At 45.3% G+C, this 27340-nt stretch overlaps 2 protein-coding genes across 2 annotated transcripts in view; both read left to right on the forward strand.

Moving 5' to 3' along the window:
* Window positions 1-718: 718 nt before the first annotated feature.
* Window positions 719-4446, forward strand: sdhc (succinate dehydrogenase complex, subunit C, integral membrane protein). Its single transcript, XM_079285679.1, has 6 exons — window positions 719-770; window positions 1745-1804; window positions 1947-2048; window positions 2670-2731; window positions 3750-3913; window positions 4198-4446. The coding sequence occupies exons 1-6, from the start codon at window positions 754-756 to the stop codon at window positions 4303-4305; spliced, it is 513 nt and encodes a 170-aa protein (XP_079141805.1). The 5' UTR covers window positions 719-753; the 3' UTR covers window positions 4306-4446.
* A 3613-nt stretch (window positions 4447-8059) lies between these two features.
* The window catches only part of cadm3 (cell adhesion molecule 3), a 73673-nt gene continuing 54392 nt past the window's right edge, over window positions 8060-27340 (forward strand). Inside the window, exons 1-2 of the mRNA XM_079285667.1 lie at window positions 8060-8315; window positions 9873-10030. Of these exons, the coding sequence (XP_079141793.1) occupies window positions 9940-10030 (91 nt within the window). The 5' untranslated portion in view covers window positions 8060-8315; window positions 9873-9939. The remainder of the gene's footprint in view (window positions 8316-9872; window positions 10031-27340) is intronic.

Below are 27340 nucleotides of genomic sequence, written 5' to 3' on the forward strand. Positions count from 1 at the left end.
TGTGAGTCCAAATTGTGAGTCCATTGAGTTGGGTTGAATTCAATTTTTTGTCATCTAAAGATTTTCTTTTGAGATATAAAAATAATAATAATACTACATTTTATTTGTGTAGCGCTTTAAAAGGTACTCAAATACATTTTACATGGTAAAAACAGAAACAATAAAAGCAATTACAATATAAACAAAATAGATGATATAGAAATATTTTCATGATTGATAAATGTTTGGTCTATCCCATAGGACAAAGGAAAGCAGAAAATCCTCACAACCAGAGAATGTGTGAGAATTTTGCTATAAATATGACTGATTATTCAAAATTCTGAAGTTTTAAATGTTTGCTGATCAATTAACGGATGAATCAACAAGACTAAACGTTTCAGCTCTAAACTCATCTACAGCAATAATAATATTATCATTATTAATAATAACAACAATATTAATTATAATAGTTGTTTTAAGGTGACAGTTATTTTATTAAAACTTAAATGTAGTATTTGTTTATATTTATTTCAGCTATATTTATTGATATATTGCAGCTGGAAAGGGGAGAGACAACAGACTGTTTTTTTAACTGATTTTTTAAAATGTAAAAGACCAACAAGTTTATAAATGCGAATGAGAAAAAAGGTGTTTGTGTTCGTCCTCAGCTCACTCTGGCCAAGTGTGACCTTAATTAAAAAGCAGCAAGGTTTCAGATAACGTTAGAGGAGCAACAACATCCGGGACGTCACTTCCGTTCACATATTGTCAAACATGGCGCTCCTCCTAAGGTCAGTACGTCTGTGCTTCCCTAATGTTTTGGGCTCGGGGAAAGTAGTTTTGTGTCGTTTTTCTGGGTTACCATGTCAAAGCGGAGGAAAACACGCTCGAGTGTGATAATGTTTCGTTTGTTTATTATTATTTATTCAACGTAATATGGTGAAACTCAGCGCTAGCTAGTCGCCCAACACTAGCGTTAGCTGTTTCTCGGGCATTTGAAAGCTAGTAAAGAGTGGACTTTGGCTCTTAGCATGATTAATGACGGACTCAAAATGTGTCTCTTTCTGCCTTTAGCCTTCAAATAGTTGTTGAATGTCTGTAAGCTTCTTAACCGCAGAGTTTGTTCTGGTTTAGTTTGGGGTTTGCTAACTAACTGACAGAATAGCTAGCTACATTGCTACTCCTCCGTGCCTTTAACAACTGTGTAATAACAAAGTAACATGAGAGAGTCAAATGTTGGTCGACACTTCATTGACCTTGTGTGACTGTTAAATGTGAGCAAAGCGCCTCTCAGGCGTATGAAGCCAGTGTTTATCACGGTGATTAGAAGCTAGTTCATTCCTTCTTTCTCACGATAGAGAGCATAGTTAAACAGGCACATTCCTCATCTCTTAGTCTTCTCCTCGATCAGATTGACTTGGGTTTGCCTGAAAGCCACAAAACTGTAGTTGCCATTGTTCTAGTCTCAGTTTAGGGCTGCATAATAAAAGTAAATCAATGGGTGTTTCAGCAATCATGCTGTCAGATATAGCACTTTATAATTGCTTTTGTGATGTTAGTTTAAATGTTATTTGTAATATGTACAGTGTAGTTTAAAATATGTAATTAGTGACTGAAATCGTTTGGAACATTGCTACTATTAAAATTGCCCCAGTTAAATTGATGTAGATACTGTATGTTTGTATGATTTTTCTATTTGACTGCAGACACAAACATCCTGATAGCAAGAAAAAGGTTATTTTTAACACTTGTTTCTTGTGTTTAGGACGTTGGCCCGTCAGGGTGTCTGTCTCTCCAGACCACACTACAGTGTCTTCTTCAGACAGTAAGTTGTGTGTGTGAGAAAAAGAGAACGTGGTTCACATAAATACACTGCTACATCTCATATGGGACAGATGCATTTTAAATCCTACTATAAATTGTTGTCCTGTAAACTCATGTACTCAAAGTATTTTTTCTGTCCACAGTGCTGCTCCAATGGGAACCACAGCTAAGGAAGAGATGAACACGTTCTGGGCCAAAAATGCCAAATTAAGCAGACCCATGTCCCCTGATCTCACCATTTACAAGTACGTACTCTATGCCACGCCTCCATTTAATCATTTCTGCGTATTTTTTTCAAAGAAACTACAAACTCTACTGTGGAACATTGTCCAAGTTGAAAACCTCTTATGTTAGGTGGTTAGTATCCTAAAACCTGGAGTCAAGAAAACCTTTTTATTCCGTATGTGCCTTTTTAATCTGACACTAGTTAACTTTCCAGGCTCGATCTTGGATCATTCTTATGCCTAATCTATGTCAGGGCGCAAACTATTGGCTGGTTTTCTGATCTAGTGATTTAAATCATACTCTTTCACCTGTTTTAAATTACTATGTATAACAGCGTCAGCCTTATTAAATTGTCATTTACTTTCATTTGTAATTTTAATAATGCCTCCCCATGGCTTGCTTTTTTTCTTTGTGAGTCTCGACCACTCTGAGTAAAATTGCTGCCTGCAGCTAAAAAAAACATCCCAGATTCCTTTTCTCCTTTCTGTACGATGATGCAACTTGGCAGCTTCAGCCTAACCTGAAACAAAACAGTTTTAAAAATTCAAGCAAAAGTGAGTGAAGGCTCAACGCTTTGAGTGTGTTTCAACCACATACATCTGCCATCATAGTAAATGTGTGGCCTTGTCTTTGTGCTTCAGATGGTCCGTCCCCATGATGATCTCTATCACATTCAGAGGAACTGGAGTGGGGCTCAGTGGAGGTAACGCATCTGTTTTTTCATTGTCATCATGACGAAAGTTATAGATATGCTTCTAAATATTGTTCCTTCTGTAGTTATATTCATCCTTAAAATACCAACATTTTTCCACTTTAATAAAAGAAACCAAAAACTGCATGACGATACTATGTGTGGTCTTTTATGTTATTATTATCTAGGTGAAGCTACTGCCTCTGTCAGCTTGTGATTGACCCTGAAAATCTCTCCAGGCCGTTTTAGGCCGTCACTATTGATTTCTACGAAGAGTGTTTACAAACAAAGGTTGTTCAATACAATTCAAGCTTAAAATCATGTCTGATGCTGGACTAACAGCTTCCATTCATTTGCCCGGTGTAACGGTTGTGACATCGTTCATCAGTGCTTCTGACTTTGATGGATGTTTTACTGTGTCCTGTCTTTCTATCACAGTCCCTCATGTGCTTTATCACTGAGATCCACTCTCTGGCTTCCTTGCAAAGGGGCTGGCAAATCAACAATTTTTTTTGGCAATCCCTCGTCATTGTTTTCGACAACCTGCCTTTCAAAGCATTTTTTTGCATTTTGAATTAAAACTCAGAATTCATTTAAACGCAATGCAGGTTTTATTTTTGTGTTTATGTTGATGTGCGTTTCAACAAGGAGCGTCTCCTCCGCCGCGTTGCTTTTAATCATCCGGACCGCACAGAAAGAAGAGCTCAGACAAAACCATTTAGTGCGGTTCATTCAGGCAGCTGCTGAGGAGCCCGTTTGATACAGAACCATTGTTTGGCCTTCATTTAATTTAGTCAGCGGGGGGGGGGGGGGAGTCTTCACATAACGGAGACAGTCAGATGTTTGAAAACGACTGGTGGGGTGGTGACTCCTGGAGACTAATCCAGCAAAGAAATAAATGTCAGTAACAAGTTTGTCCTTGGCATGTGTTGTATTTCTCACTTATTGTTTTCCTTTAAAAAGGCTTGCATGCGCAACACCCATTCACACCTGCACCTTGTCCAAGCTCATCACTTCTGTCTGTGTCTAGCTATCTCAGCCTTTGCCTTGGCGGCGCTGGTATTACCGGGAAACTACCCCCACTACCTGGACTTGATCCACTCGCTCTCCGTCGGCCCCTATCTCATTGGGTTGGCCAAAATCGGCCTCACCTTCCCTGTGTCTTTCCACACCTTTAACGGCATCCGCCACCTGGTAAGACTTTTCATTTTATTTAGTTAGTTGTAGCGATATATAGTTTGTCTTTTTTTTTGCCTGATGTATTTTCGATTCTTTGGTACGATGTTGTCATGACCATATCTGATGGAGTGTCTGGATTCATCGTAATCTTTTTAAGGGAAACAGACTTTGATGCAGTTTGCTGTTTTTGTCATGTTTGCTCATTTCACTGGTTTGCATAGAGGATTCATGAGATGCTGGTGTTTCTTGTGCTAAATGTTCTTCTCTTTCATTTTGTCTTCTTTGTTTATTTAAATCAGTGTTGGGACCTTGGCAAGGGCTTCAGACTCCCAGAGGTGTACCGCACTGGCTACACAGTCATCGGTCTGTCCATCATCACGTCTGTAGCCGTGGCTTTCTTCCTCTGAGCAGACGAGGAGAGGAGAGGAGGGGAGGCAGTCGAAGGGAACATGGACTTGCATTCACTGTGGGAGTTTTGTGTATATGTCGTCGCCTACTGCAGGCACTGTTTCATCAAAATATTAAATAAAGGATTATATTATACTGTATCCGGTACATGTGCTGTGGTGTTTTGTCCCTTGGAATTAATTCAACTCTGACGGGCTTTGGGGTCATTAAGTGTGGCAAGAGTGCAAAGTCCATGCAAATGTGACCCAGTTTATTTCACGCTTGTTCTCGGTGTGTGAACAACAAGCGGCGTCCAAAATTAGACATGTCCTACATGTTATGTCCTTGCGTAACTTATCGAATGGAGCTGTGACGTCGGATTCTTTAATCACCTTCCTTTGCCCTCAGTGTTCAGTCACTCGCCTGTCAGCCGTCTCTGTGCACCAGAATGTGTCTGTGTGCGTGTAGAGCGGCTGTTTACTGTGGGCTGTCATTCATATTCTACCTTCTCCACCGCCGCTCCAATACATTTTTTTTTTTACCATCAGCAAAGAGAGAGGGGCTGAAATGTGGAGAGGCAGCCCTGTGGTGGAAGCCTTGTGTGTAAGTGTGTGTGAACAGGCTCCTCACCGGCAGCCTGCCTCAGGCCTTACCTCCCACCGAGCCACACAGGAGCTACACTGCACCTGAACAGCTTTTGTCCTGCAGTGTGAATAAAAGCAAGCAGTGATGTAATGTCAGATCCAACTCCATTCATGGTACAGTGCCAAGTGCACGGGAAAAAAAAGCAACTGTAAATGTTGGAGGATGCACCCATACTGCTTTGTACCGGCTCGTTTGAGCTAAACGTGCTCTGAGAAACAACGGGACCACTTGGTCTGGTTCGCGTCGGCAAAATCCGTTTATCAATTTGTTACCGGTGGCTCAAAAAGGGGAACTGCTTGTCAACAAAAAATTACTTTTTGCTCTATTGGTGGAATGTATTTGTTTGTGAGCCACAGGTGTGATCAAAACATACCTCTTATAGAGCACTCGGCACACTACATGTATAAACAATAACTGTCTGTTTATAAAACAAGTTAATTTGAAGCTTTTTATGTATAGCTGGTGTTATGTTCTCCTCAGAGCCATATCAGCTCTGATGATGGACCAACAACTCTACATTTAACGGTTGCCAGCTCCGTGTAATTGGCAGTGCAACAACAACACTTGCAGAATTGCTCTCTGTTTGACTTTTTGTCTGATTGCAGTGAATTTGGCTTCTCGATGATTCCCAACATTGTGTCTAATCCACATTATAGCCTCATTTCCCTCTGAGATCCATCGGACTGTAATTTTCTATTGTGATGGACAGGGAAATTACTCCAACTCTGCAGGGTTTTAAGACTTGATTAGACTTGCTTACAGTCTGCACCAAACCCTGTAGACATATATTTTAATTTGAAGTGTGAAACAGTAGCTGAGGTAAAAACGAGGCCTGTTCCCTGCAAAGAGGGAGCGCTTTGCCTCGTACTTATTGATGCATTCACAATGTAAGATGTTCCGTCGTTTTGCACCCGTATGATGTTTTTGACGAGATAACCCGTGTCTGAGCAATGGGGGATAGACAGCAGGCGCTCTCCCTTCCTCTATGAGGCATGAGAGACTAATGGTTACGCCTCGGCAGCACCCCCTACCGGGCGGCAAATTACCATCCACAGGGCTGCGGTCCTGATGCTGAGGGATGCTGAGGATGATGCACGAGGCTGGGAGGGGGAGTATAAACTCGCTTTTGATCGAAAAAATTGTGGCTTAGTCTCTGTGGCGCAATGGAATAGCGCGCTGGACTTCTAATCCAGAGGCTCCGGGTTCGAGTCCCGGCAGAGATGTTGATGAAAGGCTTTTTGGATGAGCGATGGATTAAAAAGTAGAGCAATTGTTTTCTTGCTTCTGCGGCTACAACGAGCCTTACAAGGCTGCTCCGGATCCAGATAGGATAGATAGATACATTTAGTCAGACAGTCTGAGGTGTGTGTATTTCTGCAGAGGCCCAATGCACAGTGCGTCCGAATTTGTCTCTTTTTTTCTTTCACATGGACGAGCCTTTTCAGCGCTTCATTATGCAGGTTTCAAACGGGCCAAAAGCCTGGTGTTGCAGCCCCGCGCGCTCTTCCATACCAGCCTATACGGGCTTTATATACGGTCATCACGCAGGCACCGCAGGACAACACAGCGCCTCGTCGTGTGAAAGTCAGTGGACACGCGTTTCGGCACCTGGCTGTCCACTCAATGAAGCCACAGCTAAAGCTTTTCTAATGCAGCGCCAACAACAAAAACATTTAGCGCCTTCCCCGTCCTCGTATCAAGTGTTTAATGACGCCAGATGCTGTATTCCGTCTCCCGTTTGGTTCAGAGACTGAACGACTCCGGTTCACTTTGAACATTAATGACTCACAGGGCCAGAAAGTGGGGTTGTCTCAAGATTTTTGTCTGCAGACTTTGTATTGAAGTGTAGACTATAACAACAATGTGGCATGTGCAAGTGCAGAATAAGGATTGCTAGTCATTGTGTGTTTTTAATTGAGTGAAATCGGACTGGGGACCTTTCTGGAATCCTTTCAAAGACCCCTGAAGGTGGAATTTAAAAAAAGCATACATTACCCAAACCATGGAAGCCCAGAGCAGCACTAGGCCTACTTATTTTATTCAGTGTGGAAAGCAGCTGCTTGCTTGAAGATCTCTCAAACGCCCCGACTCGAACTCCTCCCGGCTCCCCATGGCTTGTATTATTTTGTATTCCCCCCCCCCTCCCCTGTTTCAGTGTGTCACCACTGATTGCGCTGTCGTGCGGCTGCCGCCATCCATGTTTAACCCCATAATGCCTCCCCACACACAGACCTAATCCGCCAGTAAAACTAATCCATAATCCTCTCTGGCAACAGAACAGCCCCCCCCCCCCTCCCTTGCATCCTGACTCCCAAACGGTCAGAACTAAAATTGATAAAGTCTGTATGCAAAAGTGGTCATTTACAAGGGTATAAACATTATGATGTATCAACGTCATGAGGGTATTATACAAATGTCGAGGTGATCAGAGATAAATAAGAAAAGTCCCAATAAAGTCATTGTTGAACTCACAGCAGTGTTTTACGGAGATATTGAAGTTACAAGGACACAGAGAAAGTCCCACAACTCCGCTAGGCCAAGGACTCGGTATAACGTTACCATGTTGCAAATGATCAGGCCTGCGAAATAGCAATGGGCCTATCTGCGAGATAGGGACAATAGCTCCATAATATCAATGATAAGAAACATTTCAGGCTACTGAGAAACGTGACAATCCACTTGAGATGACCTCTGCTGCTTCATTTCAGTAGTTTAGTACCGGCCTATGCTAGAAGTTAGGAGGGCCACTGGACCTGTACTCGGTATCAAACCTTTGGATGAAGTGAGCAGAGCTATACGGGGGATCCTACAGTAATGTGCCACCACAGGAGACAATCAAATGCCATTAAAGTACGATAAGGTCAGTTTAGACTCACTGTGGAGTGTACAGCGGCATTATGGTTATTTCTCACACTTCTCTATCTGATCCATCTCCTCCTTCATGTTGCTCTCAGCCAGTAGGCCCCTGCTCTGGCCCTGTTATCCCGATGGTACGGGCCAAATCGTATTAAAATCCCCTCCCTCCCTCCCTTGTCCCCTCCCCTCCCTCTCGTCTTTCAGACAGACTGTTTTTGCTGCAGTGAACGGCAGCCGTGGCGAGAGAGAGAGCGAGAGAGAGAGAGAGACAGAGATACAAACACACACAAGAGAGCGAGAGTGCGTGTATGTGTGTGTAAGAGAGGGGAAGAGAGCGCGCGCGGAGGAAAAAACGCAAGAAAAACAAAGAGTCAGGAGAAGGCGCGAGGAGATACAAAAAAAGTCGACAAAAACAGACTGAGAGAAAGCTCCGGACACGCGACCGCTGCGCATCAAAGGAGGACCGTGCTGGGGACCTTTACTGGAGACCAGCGACAACAAAACCAGACTCCGGAGGCGGAATATAACGGTGTGTGCGTGTGTATCTGTGTGTGTGTGTCTGTGTGGTTATTGCCGTGCATTGCTTTGCAGTTTATATTGTTGTCCAGGGTTCGGCTGGAGTGTGTAGGGCGGACAGGAGACACCTGTCAGGGCTGACGCTTTTCCGTCTCCAGGAATGTGTATTTGTGCGCACTCTGGGTAGGTGGCTGTGTGTGTGTAATCTGTTATGCCTGCCCAGGGAGAGAGCGCTATAATCCCCCCCGTGTTTTATAATTGACTCTGAATATGCGTTTTGTTGTCGGGCTGCTCGCGCTGTATACCCGGCTCCTCTCCCCCCGGCTCTGTTGGCTCTGTCGCTCTGCAACAAAAAAAAAAAATCAAAGAAGCATCACAACTGTGTGTGAAGCAGCCACCTCTCCCAAGCACTTCGGAGTATCGAGATATATCAACCCAGATATTTCTGCAAGTGCGCGGAGAAGGTGTTGGAAAACAAGCTGCGACCGGAGAAACATCGCTCCGGTGCTCCCGCGGTCCGTCGCAGCGATGCAGGCCACCACGAGCCGCTATTATTGTTATTATAGTCACCATCACTGTTATTACTCGGCCGCGTAATAAGAGCCGGCCGCACCAACTTGTTTTAAATCACGCCCAGAGTGTCCGGGTTATTTCCCATGGATGCACTTGTTCTAGTTTTGTTTTCAGTTCTCGCCATTACTCAACAGGAAGGGCTGGAGGAACAATAAACACAGCCCACCCCTCCCCAATCCCACCCCCCCCCCCCCCTCACCCCCTCCATCCCACTCTATATCCCCGCCCTAACCGCCCGCCCGTCCCGCAGGCAGCACTCGTGCCACGGTTCCCTCTCAGCGTTGGCAAAGAGGGAGCGTTTCGCAGATGGACCGAGAGCTTACCTCTGCTCAGGCCACTGCTATTTTAAGGGTTGCGCGTGAGATAAAACAAGGGAGCGTATTATGAGAGAGAGAGAGAGAGCGTGATGAGTATCTGGAGACGGACAGACGTGTAGAATAGCAGCTCAGTCTTGTCCAAAGCGCACCGTGTGTTCTCAGCGGGAGAAAGGTGCATCTTTCTGCTGCTGTTGTGTGTGTTTTCTTATTTTCCTCTTCTGTTTTTTTTTTTTTCACGACCAACTGGGGGATTGTTGCTTTGCGTTATTTCCAATTCGCGAGAATTACTTGGAGCTCGGTTATGGGCAGTCCAAACATTCCTTTTCCTTCCCTCCACATGCGCACCGCTTGTTAAAGTGGATGAATATATTCCCAGTAATATGAACCCCCTCCTCCTCCTCCTCCTCCTCTTCTTCTCCCCCTCATTACCACCTACACACCACACCGCCATCGCATCCTCTGCTGTTCTTGGCTCTATCGCCAGCCTCCCCTCACCCCCGTCTCTCTCAATCGCCCCGTATGACACAAGCAGATCGATGAATACCCACAGAGCAACACGTGAGCGACGGGTGGGCCACGCGTTTATTCAGCGGCAACCAATAGCAGGGCGTGCAATTAGTGGCCAGGCAGCCTGCCCCAGCTTGTTTTCCTTATCTCTCTCCACTGCTCTCCCGCTGCAGGTGACAATCCAGAGCTCCTCTGCCCTCCTGAGGATTCAGTGAGACAGGCGGATCTGTGCGCCCGACCATGGCCTTCCCATCAACCCCCTCCGCGTTATGGAGTGTCAGCCTATTGACGGCACTATTCGCAGCTGCGGTTCACAGCAACATAATATATGGTAAGCACATCTCTCTCTCTCTCTCTCTCTCTCTCTCTCTCTCCCTCCCTCCCTCCCTCTTTATCCATCAGCCTCCTATTCTCTATATCTGGCTGTCCGTCCCCGGGGCCCCTGACCTCCCCGACCCTCTCTTTCTGTCTCCGGTGGTGCCCCTTATCTGTTGACTTGAGTTTTTTTGTTGTTGTTTCCTGTACTATGACAAGGGAATCAGACAGCCGTTAATAAGCCGTTAATGCCGTTGTTTTTGAGGAACGTGTGTGACTTGCACGTGGGTGCAGGACTACGCGCACGCACACACACACACACACACACACATGCGTACTACAGGTCCTTGCTGGAGTAGCTCACTTGCCCCCTGGCTCTCCTCTCCTCGCTCCGTGACACACACTCACTCACGCACGACACTTCTTCTCTTCACGTTGACCTGCTCGTCATCTCATCATCTCATGCTGCGCTCGGACTAAATCTGTTTCACAGGTTCATGCAACCTGGAGATGAGCAGTAATCGTGTGCTCTCAAATAGCAACGCGGGAGTGTGCACACTTAACACGCACACAAACATACACAGACACGCGGTCGAGAACACGCGCCACTCGTCATGGCTGGAACTCAACATTTGATGAGCTGGGTGCGGCTGGAAGCGGATGGTAAGAGAGGATTTGATGAGAGAAGCACTTTGTAATGATATCACCGTGAAGAGGAATACACTGTCCAATGTGCTTTTCCAATTACATAACACTCAAGTGTCTGGCTGCCGGTAATACAGCCTTTCGAGGGCAAATCGTGCCGACGGAAAAGGGGCGCATCACGGTTGTCCCTGACTCCATTGCAAATGGATTGACTCAGGTGGAATCCTGCTGGCATGTTCTCAGTACGGTGAGGCTTTAATTGCGCCGAGTGTTTGGCAAAGAACTTTAAGGCGATACAGCAGGCGGGAAGGCTGCTAATAGACGTTCCCTGATTCGCATTTGCAGTATAAATTTGCAGAAGTCCCTTGCATTCGCTTGCACAATTTGTCAAATCTGAATACACGGTGCATGCCCATGCATGGGCACATGCACAGCGTACACGTGCATGCGCACAGATATGCAAGCTCACGCACACGCATTCACTGTGCTTCCACTTCGTTTATCCACTCAGCTGTTTTTTTTTTAAACCTTCTGTTGAATTATGCATACTTGTGTTTCTGCAAGTCAGTATATGAAATGTGGGGAAGTCAGCGTGAGCTCGCAGTGGTCAGCGCAGTAAAAAGTGAGAGCCAATCGGGCTGTGCCAAGAAGCCGGGATGAGGTCACTGGAAGCTGTTGAAGAGGAGAAAAGCACGAACAATCTCCAGATTGGGGCGCTTGCGATGAAATATCAATCTCTCGTCAGAGCGCTGACCCCGACCGTGTAGCTCGTCATTGAAACCCAGGCGGCGGGTTCGTTATTTGGGTCCGAAAGCGATTTTGGCTCGCATTCAGACCCGCGTCACATTTGATTAAGGTGTGCTAGCAGGAGGCCCGACCATGCATGACCAATTCCTGCTTTTGCTTTCACCTAAGAGCTGTTTTACATTATCATGTCAGTCTGGCAGAGTAATTAAGCCCGGGACGTCTGACAGTGTTTCGGGGATGAGAAAACGCGTCAAAGTGTGCGGTTGAGAGTAAAAGGGAAGCGGTGCTGAGTTGACAGAGTAATGTTGTAAAACATTAAGTTGTGGTCTTTTTGTCAGACATTTTTCCAATCAAGAAATACGAATATTAAATACACTGAAACAAAATAACATTTCTGCAGTGAAATCCATCAGAATTCAAATGATAGTTCTTGTGCTACTTAGGAACATTAATAAGAATAAGAAGGGGCACTTGTACATCCAGATATTTAGGCTCTTCACTGTCTTCCAGACGTGTGAGTAATGTGGCAAACGGTGGTGACTCAGTGTGCAATGTGGTGAGCTGCAGGGCGCCGGTCCATCGCTCTCATCTGCTCCGGTCCGTCTGAACGGCTGTTAAGTAGAAGATGGAGTAGGGCGGGGTGGGTAGTCAGATAATGCCGTCATAATGGAGATCTCCATGCTAAGAGGCCCTGGAACAGAAGGGTCTACTTAGCATAAATAATTCAATGTTATGTATCACAGAGGAAAAACGACTAGCTCAGTAAATCAATGCAGGAGCAGATGAGCAATCAGAGGGCAGGGCTGCCCGTCACTGCTGCACTCAGAGTCCACGCTGAATGAAAAGCATGCAGGCTGTTTGTCCGCTGTCATCATTCAAAGAGGGAAAGAGAGAAAATTAGCTACATGCCGTGATGCTTAAATTCCCGCCCAATCCCAGACTCCCAGCTCTCCTACTTCCACTGACCCATCTTCATCTGATGTATGTCAAAGTCAGGGAAAAGGACTGCCCTAACTCTGTCTTCTTTCCTCTGGGTTTATCTGTGACCGGGCTTCCTTAGAGCGAGTGAACGAATCGGGGAGACACTAATTGCGCGCCATTTGACATATCCATTTCCACAGCTGGATGTGCAGCCATGCCATGGAAAGTGCCTCTCAGAAGGGCACAGATTAGGCATGCATTTGGCCGACTGTGCCCTGGTTCTGTTCTGCTGACCCAGTTACCTCGGGGGGGTTGGGGTCCGTCGGCCTGATCGCTTTTAGCAGACAGAGTGAAGGGCAGCGCTCGCTGTGGCCTCCCATCAGCCACCTGGCCCTCAACTCCACTGCAGCCTGATCCCAGACCCCCCAGGAAAATCTTTGCATTGTCGACGAGAAAACACCCCTAATAGTTTACTTACCTCGGCGACTTCTAGTGGTCGGAACGAGTGAGCGCGGTGCTTCCAGCTGAGGCCAATAATGAAAGAGGATTACAGGACGGGAGCAGCGTGGACCAATCGTTAGTGCGGTAAGATTTACAGGCGAGGGGGAGGGCTCCGCATGCGTTCGCCTCGGCCAGTGGTTCACTTTATCCTGCCACAAAATGGGCTCCTTCCCCCCCCTGGACCAGCTCTTTCTCGCTGGCTCCATGCCCACTTCCTGTGTGTGCTGCTGTTATTTACTGTTGACTTCCTGTGTGCCAAGATGGGACACCACTTGGCTAATACACAGTAGGGCTAACACACAATGGCAGTCGGCGGTTTGGATGGGAGGCCTCTGCCTGTTAACAAGGCTGACTGATAAGCGGTGACTCATTAACAAGCCGAGGTACACAGAGCCTCGGGGAATTACCGCCTAGCCACTGTGACATTAATAAGAGGCTTAAGCTATTTTTCCATTTGGCTCCACTGGCACCGGGCTAAACCAGTGGTTTTCAATCTCGACCCTGGCTATTTACTGGCTCCAGTGCTTTTTCATTTGTTTCAGCCACCGGTTACCTCGTCTGATTGGAGTGGGGCAGATCAGTCTTGTCAATGTGGGGGTTGCACTTAATGACATCCGCTGCTTCAATGGAAAGCATACCGACTCATTCGTTTTCTGCCGATTGATTCAGAAACATCTGGGGAGGAGCCCAATTAATTATTCTCATGTTAATTAATAAGCAATGTCTTTTGTTTTTATTTAAAGAAAAAAGACTTCAAGAATTCATATCCTGTGCTTTTCAATCAATGAGGCTGATGATGATTGTGACACTATATAGATCCAATTCGGCGTCGTCTAAAATTCCTCAGTGCAATATGTAGAAGCAACTGTCTCCTGTCAGAATTTTAAATCCAAAGCCACATACGACTTCCATTGTCTTGCGTGTTTATTCTTCTCTGATCCTTTAAGTGTTTTGTCGTCCAGATCAGTTTTGTGATTATAAATCAGATCCTGATTGGCTGGCATTAGTTTGCAACAGATTCACATCTGGCAGAAAACCAATTATTTCTCCTGTTCATCATGCCGATTAATTAAGGCGCTGTGGCTGATTGATTAAACTCCCAGCAAAGCTCTAACCATGAGCACCGGAGCCCTGGGGAGGATTTGCATCACACATTATGCACATTGCTGTGTCTTCATGTTATCTTCATATAGCTCCTCAGACACGCCGAAACATTACACATGCGTAAGCAACAAGCAGAGAGAGCTCACAGCTCATCAAGGCACAAGTGTTGATAAGTCATTTGTGGCTAAATTAAGCCGAATTAAAATGCAGTGGCTCGCTGGTATCATCGGATCTTAAAAGCATCAAGAGCGCCCAAACAGGACTCCCATTAGGCCTCATCAATCTGAGGCAGATCTCATCCACCCTGGCCCACTCAGGCAAAGTGAGATTACGGCAAAACAGATCAAGCTCACCTGCTGGCATTATAATAACAGCAAATGTCATTTCGACACCGAAAGACAGAAGTGCTCTTGAGATTTCTGCAAAGCGGCAAAACACACTCAGCTTCCTCTCAGGTGCTCTTGGAAGACGCGTCGCTCTGCGGCAGCCGAGAGTCGTCAAAATGACGGGTTCTTTAAACCATCACTTCGCAAAGACACCGCCGATTCAACAAAGCGAACCACAATAACAAAGACCCGCCTCGGAATAAATTCATTTGCTTCATTTTTTTTTCAACAACAAGAGCCCTTATTATCGTGCTCCATGCTCAACTGGCTTTTCCTTTCAGGTCCCACGTTCTCACCACTCCCAACCCCCCCCCCCCCCCCACCTCCCCCACTTTCTCCCATTACCTGCCGGAATTCTCCAACGGGTGTTTTAATTGATTGCTGCAGGGAGGTGGAAATCACCCATCATGTCATCGATGCATGGCTGGTCAGACCGAGGGCTTCCTGGAAAGGTGAATCTGTTTGTTGAAGCACATCACTGCCGCTGTGTGAAACTCCCAACTATGCTCGGGTGCCGGAAGACGCGAGTGCGTGGCCGTAAAGCGCAGCATTTATATTGATTGAGTCTGAGTGCTGAGGGTTCCCCCTGAGCGCAGGAGCTCCACCAATGAAAGAGCAGAGGCCTGCTCTTGTTTATTGCCTGTTTTTGATGATGCCATCACTTCGGCTGGTGGTAGGGAGTGGGTCTGGGGGGTCGGGTGGGGGAGGGGATCTTATCGCTGATACCACAGCCATGAAGCCTTTTTAATTCACCTGCGTGCTCTCGTGGGAATTCTCCCGATCGGCTGGTTTCTGCTGAGGATGTCGATGTCCATTCAGTGGATGCTGAGTCTTATCAAGCCTCTAACATAGTACTGTCACGTGTACTACCAGCGTTGGTGGAAAAGGTATTGTGAATATAACCTCCCATGGAAGTAATTCCCACTCGTATGAATCTTTGCAAAACGTCTGTGTTTACGTATTATTGCATTCTTACTCCGAATACTTCTGAACATGCTGTTTTGCTGAACGCACGCGGCGTCTGTGTCAGCAAACCTGACACACGCTGCCATGTCACCCCCCCCTCTCTATAATATAACTATAAATGGCTGTTTTAGGGAAACTATTTGTGATACACTTCCCTGTTTCAGCGCTGCATTGGGCCACAGTCGGAGGCAGAGTCTGGCGCTTCTGCTTTACCAGCTCATCGAATGTCAAAGTGAATCAGCAGCCAGACGGACCGGCCGAGTCCTCGAGGCCTAGTCCTGTCTCGGCACATGCAGTGAAGATTTTGATAGCATTTTAGCATCGAGCGACTGATTAACAGGGAGGACGATTTAAAGTGACTGCTTTGCAAATTGGATACAAAGTTATTCTAAAAGTGGATTATTGTACTGAAGCAGTTTTGAATATGGTTTCCTGTACAAAGCATATCTTTATCGTTACAGTTGGGAGTTTATTGTGTCCTGTGGAACATTTAGATTTTGTCATTATTTAAGTTTTTGCATTGTAACACAGCCACTGCTCAGTGGAGTTTATTTATGGTTCCACTGCACTGCTGCACTCCTAATGCCTCCCGATCCCACTGTACCACACTGCTTAAATGCTCATAGCTGCCATATAGGTCTGCTACTGAAAGGCAGTCTTCATTATGTCCTCTGAGTTCATACAGTACCCGGCGTTTGGTGCGTGTGTTTCATCATCATCTATGGCTGCATTGTAATTGAATCAAATTCGTCATGCACCCCAAAGGTGGGGAAGTCGTTTTGCCGGTTGCACTGTCAACATAACAAGCATGACGGGTGTAGGATCATTAGACCTGATGCTGTAGCGCCTGGGTTTACTTTTCATCGAAGCGGAAAAGGTCGTCTTTTATGAGTCTTTCCTGGAAGGCAACAGAAATGATGACGTGTGGGGTTTTTTTGCTGCAGTTTTGCGAGCACTGTAAATTCTACGGAAGAGGCGAAGTGGCGAGAACTGGTGGAAATGGTACCGTAGGAGTGGTACCGTAGGAGTCTTTGGAGAAGCTGAGCGGACGGCAAACTTTGGATGGAGTTGAGACTTTTCTGCACCGTTTGCAAGATGTGAAAACACACCGCGTGGACGGTTTCATCTTCCTTTTTGGCGGTATGAAGATAGCAATGTGCATTTACCCGCTGTATTAGAAGTGGTTTCCACACGGACGTCACATTTTAATGTACATATATTTTACATCTGATATATTTGAATGAATCTGCTGAAAGGCGAAAAATGAGGTCAGACTGCTAAATGTTGAAACAGACAGTGGAGTAAATAGCTTGTTGTCTCTCTTCCACTCAACCCTTGCGTCACGTTTTCCAGAGCTTTTGTGTGTTTGGTTGATTATGTTCCTCCATCAATGCCAAAGCACAGATGGGTACTCATCGAATCAATATCTCCATTGTTTGAACATCTTCACCTTGGACTTGGTGAATACAGTGATTGTTGCCGACTGGTCTGCTTTTCCCAACTCTTCTTTTCTAATGGAGGAATTTAATTCCAACAAAGTAGTTTATTGATGAACACAAGAAGAAGCTTCGAGGCTTCTTTCACATCCACCTTTTCCAGTGAGAATTGCTGTACAATTATTATTGTTATTATTATTATTACACAGTATATGTACGGCCTTCCTTTTAAAAGGTCAGGCAATCGATCAAGCAGTCAATCACTGTGATAGAAGTTGAGGCTTCAAACTCCCACACCCAGGTGCAGCCTCGGCTTTTATTCTGCATCTGGCCCTTCACACTGATCAGGGTATGATGAGCACATGATGAGTGGCTGTGGCTTCTGCCGACGAGGCCATCGCCGCGCGGTGTAACCCAGCGCTGCTGCGCCGGTTGAAGACAAAGGCACCAAATAGGCATCTCTAATCTCCCTGCTGAATGAATCCGAAACAAAGAGAGGAGGAACGCAGACATAGAGGCTTGGACACACATAGGATAAGCTGATTACCCGGGAAAGGAGTGGGGGGGGGAGGGAGACGGAGGGAGAACGACAGAGGCGCGCACGTGATCACGAGAAATCCATACAGTAAGAGGCATGCGGGCCCAGAAGTAGAGGAGGAGGGGGTAGTCAGGGGAAAAATAAAGCAAGCGCACTCTAATGATGGGGTGCACAGACCGGAGAGAGAGGATGAAAAGACACAGCGCAGGGAGCGACGCAGGGGAAAGAACACACGAGAGAAAAAAGGTTGAGAAGGGACGAGCCGTGGCGCTACATAGAGCATGCAATGGGAAAATGAAGGGAATGCCTATTTGCCTGTGATATCCTCCGAAGGCACGCGACACAATCAAAAACGGGACATTGTGCAAATGTGAGGCGGCTACGGCAATATAATCGCTACCTGAGTGATATCACCGGCTCAGATCACTCGTCGCTGTTTCCACAAACGGAATTACAGCCAATCCAGGTGTACGGGCTAAATATACAGCTAATTAAAATTAATGACATTTACTTAGAAAAGACTATGCTCCTTCCCTAAGCTGCTTATCCCTGCATGATAATCTATACACACACACACACACACACACACACACTTCTACCTTTGTGTGAGCGCTCAAAATACACTCACCTCGTTGTGATTCAGTCTCCTTCACTTCACTTTCTGGCTAGACAGACTGTTAAGAATCCTTGGTATCCACAGGGATTCTCAGAGATGCACACACACACACAAATGTGTAAACATGATAACCCATTCACAGAAACAATCTAAGAAAAAAAGCCCACATATGTACATATTTATGCATGAAGACACTTACACACAATCGTATTCAAATCGAGCTTTGAAGGCCTTCTAGTCTTTACTTAAACAAAAATACCCGTGAGCCAAGCTGTAGACTGCCAGGCGAAAACATTATGTGTGTGTGTTCGTGTGTGTCCGCCTATCTATCTGTGTGTACGCAAAGCTATGTGTATGAATATATGAAAAGCATTGGCTGGCCTGCTAAACACAGGCCAGCCAATGCTTTTCATATATTCATATATGGGGGGGGGGGGGGGGGGGGGGCTGGATTAATCACACACTTTATTAACAGACTTAGGTTTCGGTGGAAAGCTGCTTTCTCCACCTCACCACTTGGCACCCAACCAACTTCCGTCTCATCCGACCCCGCGTACATCCTAACTAGCATGTATGCGAACACACACACACACACATGTACACACACACACACACACACATACACATACGTACACACACTCCTCGTTTCCCCCCCCCCCCCCCCCCTCCGTCTTGTTCCATCTCCATTTCTCTCCTTCTGTCGCTGCTTAATTTCTCAGCCTGGTGAGTACGGTACTTGAATGTCATTATGACTTTTGTTATCAAAAGCAAACTGCGGGGATGGATTGAGGAGTGCATGCCAGACCTCCCGTTCTGTTGGTGTGTTTTTTTTTACACGCTGAGTTTGTTGCTGCTGCTCTTCAACACATGGACAGGCCTTTTTTTAAAGGACAGATTTATCGACACGGCACCTGCTGCGAGGCTCGACCGGCCCACGTGGTCTAGTTTCTGAATGGAACCGCCCCCCCCCCCTCTCTCTCTCTAGAGTTACAGTTCAATGGCTCTCCCTCGGCCTGCGTGCCAATGAAGATGACTCCATATCTACCGGCAAATTCGTCCCATTCGCGTAATGCATCGACAGACGGCACTAGTGAACGATATAATTGACTTAATGAGCTACATGCCCTTATCTGCTGTTCATTCATACAGGAAGCCCGGGGCGTGACGACTATCAGCCTCTTACACGGGCTACTGTATGTTTGATGAGTCCCTTGAAGGGAGAATTTGATAATGCAGTCGAACCTCCTCAAGGCAAACGTTTTGATGTGTGAAGCAAAGAAAAAGGTGTTTATCCCCTGCGTTTCTGTTTTTCTTCCCTTCTTGTGCTCTTATTCTACAATGAATATTTAAATATTATTGTGATTTATTGATCGCGGCTCAGTGTTCGGCTTCACTGAGCTATTTTCAGGTTGACATCTTCACTGGCAGGGGGGAGGGGAGGCGTGTAGACTCGTACACGGCTGGTGTCACGCTTGACTTTGTGACGGCGCTCGGCGGCGTGCCCGGGAGAGCGTCTTTTTGTTGTCGTTTGAAGGGTTCTGTGACATTTTCTGGTCATTCCCCCTCGGGGGCTGAGAGAAGCAGCGCTGGCCTGGTTTCGTCAACCTTCCGGTACAATTCACCGAGGTTCTGTTCGAAAAAGGACGAAGAGGGAAAAGGACGGGTCATTTACGTCATCGGGTCAGTTGCCGGTGGGCAAGATGGCTACCTGCTGACATTTCTTCGCATTATTGTGTCTTACACTTCGGTGGAGCAAACATGAAAGCCACGACAACCTGGTGTGACCTACCCACCCCAATGTGCAGGAGGAAATCCTATTTTAAGAATTCAATGGAAAAGATGGACAGATAGGCATCGCAGAATCTAAGATATCAATGAATCGGAAATTTTGTTTTGGAATTTTGATTTCGCGGAACAGTGAAATTTGCAATCTAGGACATTTGCTGGAGAGAGATTTCATGGGTTGGGTCTCAAGTCTCAAGTCCCCGAGGACAAGTCAAAGTCAAGCATGCACATCTTCATCAGCAAGTTGACAATGAAGACCCAAGTCTGAAGTCTGACCGGCAACACAACACTTTCTTTGATTAGAGTTGTGCTAACAGTATCTGATGGCTGACACAGAGTTATCTATGCAGTGCATGGGCTTAATACGTACATATTCAAGCTGAGTCACTGTGCACAGCCTTCCTGACACTGGAGCATTTAGTCAATTTATCCATTTGTCCAAAAGACCAGAAAATGAATGGGCTTGATTATCCAGTAATGGTTTCAGTAATTTTTTTTATGATACTTAACATTTTTTAGTTCCAGCTTCTCATTTGTGAGGATTTGTTGCTTTATTTTTTTCCCTTTCATGATAGCCAGTTAAAGATCTTTGTTTTTTTTGCAACCAGAACCGACACGAGAGGGTGGAGGGAAGTACAACCGAACGCTGATTTTACTCTCAATGGGAACATACTTTCACACTCTGCTAAATGAACATCATGCTGTGTTGAAGAAGACTTGAAACTAGCAATTCACGACATAAACTCAAGGTTACAATGTTTGCTGAGGTAATAAATCAAGAGAGAAGTAGAGTCATTTTCTCATAGACTTCTATACAACTGGAGGAGTCGCCCCCTGATGTATGTTAGAAAGAGTGTAAGTTCAAGGGACTTTCACGTTGGCTTCTTTTTTCAAACCCGCAGGTTGCGGCCAGCTCTAGTCTTAAAGTTGCACTATAACCATGCGTCCTGTCAATGCGTCCACAGCCGAGGAGCTAGACTCCACTATCTGCTCCGTCATTGTCCTTGGCTCCGTTTTAGAGCATCAGTTAAATGGCCGACATGTTAAGATGTGCAGTAATTCCATGTTCAAAAATCCAATCATTTTTACTGGCATTTTCAGATTAAGTCCAGCCAGCATGTCATAAATTGACTGGCACATATTCCCCCGAACAATAGAAGTCTGTCACAGCTTATGTAGACACAGCTAGCACTGGTTATAGGGGGACGCGCTACCGTTGTGAAGGAGTGACGACAGAAGGCTGGGGGGAGGCAATGTCGGCCTCTCGCTGAATTGTCACTCTGCCTCTTTCAATTTGGTTCATCCTCGATAAACTGCTGCTGTGAAATTTCCTGTCAACGTTGAATCACTTAAGTCCCTCCAATCAACTGATGTCGCGCTGGTCAAAATGAAAACTGAAAGCGTCACCTGAACCTTTTTTTCAGTTTCAATGAAGAAATACCTGATGAAGGAGCATTCGTCGGTGTGACACTGTCAAGCATTTATATGAGCAATAGTGTTGTATGCAGGGTCACACAGGGATGCCAGTAGAATGGATACCCGTTTAGCTATTCATAAATACCATTTAATATTCTCATTAGCTCCTCTCTGTATATATATACACACATGCTGAGACGTGCAAACACTCTCACACAAATATCCGATTAACAAAGCTACAGTGGCTCATGTACTCTATTTGAAAAGCACCTCTCTGTAGGGAGGAGAAAGAAAAATAGCACCATGCTTTTATTTGACAAACATCATGCGCATTATTCTTTCTCCTTTGAAAACACTCTGAAGTAGGACCTTTTAAAGCTCCTCTTGGATAATACTGTACTAAGATGAATATGAATAATTCACAGTGCCAGACGTGATATACAGTATCATAAAATAACTATTCATACAGCAGTTTCAAAGTGAAGTCACAGAACCTCTTCACTGTCAGAAAAGTAAATCCATTAAAAACTAGGAATGGAACGGTGATGGAACACCTGCCATTCGTCGGATGATTTGTCCCAAAGCGCCGCATTGACTGCGCAGTGTTTGTTGAGCGCTGGCGGCCCGAGGGGGAATCCCTAACCACGACAGTGTTTGTGCACAGATCTACCCGCAGAGAGAGAGAGACAGGGATGCAGCAGATTTCATGCAAGATGTGAGTCGTCGAGGCCAGTAGAGGACGTCGGCCTTTTGGGTTTTTGCTTCCCGAAATGACAGTAATTCCTATCCAGAAGGGGAATATCCAAAGTTCACAGTTTCACCTGACATCTCAGAGCCTTCAGCCGCAGTTTCAAACATCTTCACAGTCAAATAGTACGTTTCCTTTGGTTAACAGACAGGCACAATTCATCTAACATCGAATCATCTTGTATTTATCTTACACTCCTACTCTTGGTGTGATGGAGAACTTCTTTTACCGGCTTTCAAGTTATGACACACGGAATAACGTCTACCTAAAAGTAGTACGTCCAAGGTAACTGGGCTAGATGTTTGTCTTCTGAGATGTTCTACCTGTCATCTGTAAAAGCCTTCAGGTGAGAGTTTGAAACAGGAAGTGTGCCTTTCATTTACAGCACCATCATCTGTATGAATAAGAGTTGCCAGAGACAGAGATTTCTCAAAATTCGTTTCCGTAACATTTTTTTTCCTGACCTTAAAAGCCCACACTTAATACTTGATGTGATAAAGAACTCAATTTACAAGGATAGGTTTTGTTTTTCAGCTTTTGTACGACATATAGACCTTCACAGAAATCTGCTTTTCATGATTCAACAAGACTGAGACGCAACCTTTTTGATCAGTCCCATTTTGGAATGGTTCTTGTTAATCATTGTGCCGTATCAACATCGGGGTTAGCATTAAGTTCAATCATGAAACCACATCACAGTTTAAATCTCCAACGGATCGCTCATTTTATTCCATCCTTGTAGGCAACAAACAGAAACATTTAAAAAAATCCAAAAACATTTTTCTCCCATAGTCAGGACATGGTCATTATAGATGAGAGCACTATGCAAGAAGGTTGCGCTTCAACATTTCCAAGCTAAATGCTAACACCAGCATGCTAACATGCTCAATGAGTCGACGCTTAGCATGCTAATGTTTAGCAGGTACAATGTTTGCCGCGTTCACCATTTGAGGTTAACGCGTTAGCGTGCTAATATTTGCTGGTATTTGATCACAAACCAAAGTGTTAGACCTGATGATGGCCGCTTCGGGGGAACATGAACGTTGGTACCAGATCTAATTTCAGATATTTCAGCCTGGAACAACAGATTACCGCCCAAAATTAAAAGTCAAGTAAATAAGAACCTTATTCTATAAATGCCAGTGAATCTGAAGGACCAGCAATGCAAATCCAATGATCATAAAACAAAGACCACGAATATTTGCACTCATCACAGCAACACGATGTCGACGTCGCCTCCTTTCTCACGTCCTCCCTCAGATTGTCAATCACAGGAGCCCCGGCGCCCAAGCCAAGCTTCAAACGCGATTGGGTTGGATTTGAGTCTCCTCTCCCGGCTTTGGATTTGAATAGAATAGAGTCTGTCCTCTTCTTCTTTTTTTTTTCTTTTTTTTTGCCTTCAGAGAGCAAGATTAGATTGAGGAAGGGAGGGGAAGAGACAGAAAGAGAAGGAGAGAAGCCGAGTCGACAGAGGAGAAAACGGAATACAGAGCAAGAGAGAGCATCCACGGGTCTTTAAACGCCAAAAAAAAAAATCTAAATTTAAGGCCTTGAAAAGGGTGAAAATGTGTGAAACGTCCGTATTAGAGGTCTTCATTTTTCGCCACTCGATACGTTTCTTTGTCCTGCGTTTCCCTTCTGAGATTATTTCAGACGGAGCGGGCCAGGGTTAGCAGCACGATAGGCGCTGTAATGTTTTATTCATAATTTCTGCTTTAGTAAACGAAATTGGACTTCATGTTCCTTAACAAATAATTTCATGTCACCCTTTTTGGTACACCGGCCATTTATAATTTCCGCATTTTTATTAGCTGTTCTGAATCACAAATAAGTTGTGTTTGGCAGTTTTATCGTGTTCTCTTTGTCGCATTGTAAGATCCGTAAACTCTCGCCACATTTTGACAATAAAGTAATTACCGAGAACAAATGACACTATTACCAGGAAAGATTGTCAGCCTCCAAGGACCGCTGTGCTGCAGTGTCCCATCAAGTCAGATTTTGCAGTAAATCTGCAGGATTGCTATCAACACAGAGAGATGATGATACACGTTCATGTATTATTGATCCTGATTTTTAGCTACATGTACATTTTGGTTTGTCTATGTTGTAATTTATTAGGTTCATAATGTAGACACGCCGCATCTATTCCCGTCTGTCGGTCCTGCGGGAGGAATCCCTCCTCTTCTCCTGAGGTTTATTTAAATTTTTTCCAGCGTTGAAGCGTTTTTCCGTATCCGCTGCGAGGGTTCAAGGACACAGTGAGCTGTATCGTAAAGCCCCTGAGGCAAAGTTGTGATTCGTGATATTGGGCTGTACAAACAAAACTAACTTGACTCCATATTGGTTAAGTAATCTCATAGCGTTTTCTTTTCAAATACCGCCCTCATATTCTATAACTCTGTACATTGCACAGACAAATTTCCCCTTGGGGATGAATAAAGTACATTTCTATTCGATTCTATTCTACATTGTCCATTCCCCATTGTCCTGACACACTATTTATTTGTGTCGACAGCGTGTGGCTGGTGTTGTTTTCACCTTGTGAGTCTGTGTGCTTGTCGTCGCGGCACAATCTGGTCCCGGAGACACCGACTGTATCGGATTCTACCACAGAAGTGGTTCTCCGTGCTTCGTCAGGTGTTTATGGTTCAGTCTGTCTGTGAACAGGTGGCGTCACAGCCGTGCAAGACCCCTAATTGGTCCCATCTTCAAAAGTGACATTTAAGTGCTTTTCTTCTCCGAGCTTTGTATCTGTAAATTTACATTTAGATTTACTCATTTGGCAGATGCTTTTGTCCAAAGCAAGATACAAATGAGGTACAACAGTCAACAGTCCATCGCAGAGAAGCCTTTAAGAATAAGTACCACAGCGCTCAGTTCAATGTTCCACCTGATACCATGTGCACGAAGTAACACATGAATGTACGAGCATTGAGAAAGAGAAGATTTAAAACCTTTGAATTTGTTTTACATCTTTTCATTTGTTGACACTGGGACAGCAATTTCAGGTCCCCAACGCGTTGTTGTGACGGACATTTGTCTTCATTTGTCGACATTTTTATCTCCTACATGAGTGATCGACCGATCAGAACATAAGCGATGGATTAATAAAGATGAAAACAAAGGTTCGTTGCAGCCCTACATGTGTCACATTTAGAATAAACACGACAACATTTCATTTCAGCCGCCCACCCCCCGAGTGGCAGCAGGAGATTCATTTGCTCGTTAGCGAGACTCATTAGCCAGAAAGTGGCGTGACGTCGTGATCTCCGGTAATGCCGGTACTGTGATGTCAGTAATCTTTGCACTCCTCCGACCTGCTTTCCTGCCGGATGAGTCGCCGGTCGGCTCACTTCCTCTGGACGTCTCGCATTGGTGTTCGTTTCTTGCACTTGTGGTTTGATTAATGTGCAGTTTGCCGAGAACATTTCCGGCTGCTGACATCTTGTTGGTTCATTAGGACAAATGTGGAGTGTGTCAAGAGTGGGGCGCTCGTCTTTGCCGAATGAAATGAAGTATATGTGCTTTAGGCTGATGAGACCTGCACTTTTACATTGAAATATTGCCTCCAGCTTAAAAAAAAAGAAATCCTAAGTTATTCTTTGTGAAACCGGAGGTAGAGGCAGAGAGACTGCTGTTGCGACTTGAGGTCTGGGTTATTTCAGGATGGTTGTCTTGCAGTCTAATGTGGTTTGGCCCTTGTGTGTCTCGTCAGGAGGAGATATACGGCTGGATTTGTCTTGAGTGGCTTGCTGCTTTCTGAATGGACGCACTCTGGTTTTTCTGGTGGCCGATTGCTATTTTCAAGACCTTTGTCTCCCATTTGTCTTCCTCATTTTCTCCTCTGTGTCACCCTTTTGTCTTATCTGCCCTGCTTCTGCTTCTGATTGTGTCCTCCTTTCTCCTCCCTTCATTTCCCTCCCTTTCCCTTTGTGTTTGTTTTCCTCTTCTTTCGTTTCTCTCCCAATTCCTTTTGTTTTTGGCCTCTCTGTTTCCTCTTTTTTTTACTGTCTTTGTCTTTTTCAAGCTCTCGTCCCTCCTTTCTTTTTCTTTCCCTCCTCTCTTTGTTTCTTCTTTTCTTCCCCAACCCCTTGGTATTATCTTTTCTTCCTTGCTTTCGTGCCTTCTTCCATTCCCACTTCCTCCTTTCAACTCTTCCTTTCTTTCTTTTTTTTGCTCGGTTCTTTATTTCTATTTCTCTTTCTCTCTGCCCTCTTCTCTTCTTATATATCTAATTCCTTCTATATTCTATAGTTATTTCTCATCCTCATCCATTCTCATTATTTCTTTTTATGTATTTGTCTCTCTGGACCCTGAATCTGAAATAAAGTCTATCTATCTATTTATCTATCTATCTATCTATCTATCTATCTGTCTATCTATCTGTCTATCTATCCCCTCTCATCACTTTTAAGTCCCTTCCTCTGTTTTCCTCTCATCGTCTTCTTCCCTCTTCTTCCCTCTCTGCTTTCCTGTCCTCCCCTCTCTCTTCATCTTCTTTATCCACATCTCTCTCCCATCCTGCTTCCTTCGCTGCTCTCCCTCTGTGTTTGTGCTTGCTGTTTTAGCATACTCTGCAGGGAGCACTCCTGCGATGCCAATTATATTGACTGAAGAAAAGGCGAAAGAGAACGGGGCGGAGGGAGGGTTGGAAGGCCTGTGCGTGAGTGCACAAAAACGCACAACTACACACATTCATGCCGACGGAGGGAACGAATAAGAGGGGATAGAGGCAGTACAGGAGAAGGAGGCAGAAGAGGAAGAGAGGGATGATGAAATCGGGGGAGAGCTGGGAGGAAGAGGACAGAGAAGAATTGGAGGAGAGCGAATCTGTCTGCGAGTGTAATAGTCTCCTGCTGTCGAACCCGAGGGAATTCACCGACTGCAGAGGGGAAGAGAGAGAGGGAGGTGGAGAGGCATAGATAGAGAGAGACAGATTGAGGGGGAGAGCGAGGGAACAGGGGAGGAGGTGTGGGGGTGCGATCACAGCAGAGAAGCAGATAGAGATGCACAGAGGGAGAGAGAGAGGAAGACCGAGAGAGGCGAAACAGAGGCAGACGTGCAGGAAAAGAAAGATGACTTCAGTCCTTTTCTCCCGGAGCTCAGCTTGTAAGGCTCCACTCCAGGCGAATGCTGCTTGTGACATTAAATAAGATTCAGCGTCATGACTGAGTGTATGAATGGAGAGCATAAGTATATCACAGTAATGTGCTGCTGCACAGCGGCTCAGCCTGGAGAACTACTTGTAGCCCGTCGGTGCGCTGGATGTTTACACTGTGTGCACTTAGGAATATTGTCACTCGTGTGTGAAAAGGGTCAGAACGCCCCCCCCCAAAAGAAACACACGATCTGACGGGCCGTGCAGATGGTCATCAGTACAACGGAGGTGAATGGGATTTCATTTTTGGTTCTCACAGCTTTGAAAAATACTTTAAAATGAAATCTACAGGAGTGTGTCTTTCTAGAATAGTGCCCCCATTCCTCTCCACAGAGCTCATTGTGAACGGCCCTCAAGAG

Source organism: Melanostigma gelatinosum (genome assembly GCF_949748355.1).
Source record: "Melanostigma gelatinosum genome assembly, chromosome: 15".
Lineage (NCBI taxonomy): Eukaryota > Metazoa > Chordata > Actinopteri > Perciformes > Zoarcidae > Melanostigma > Melanostigma gelatinosum.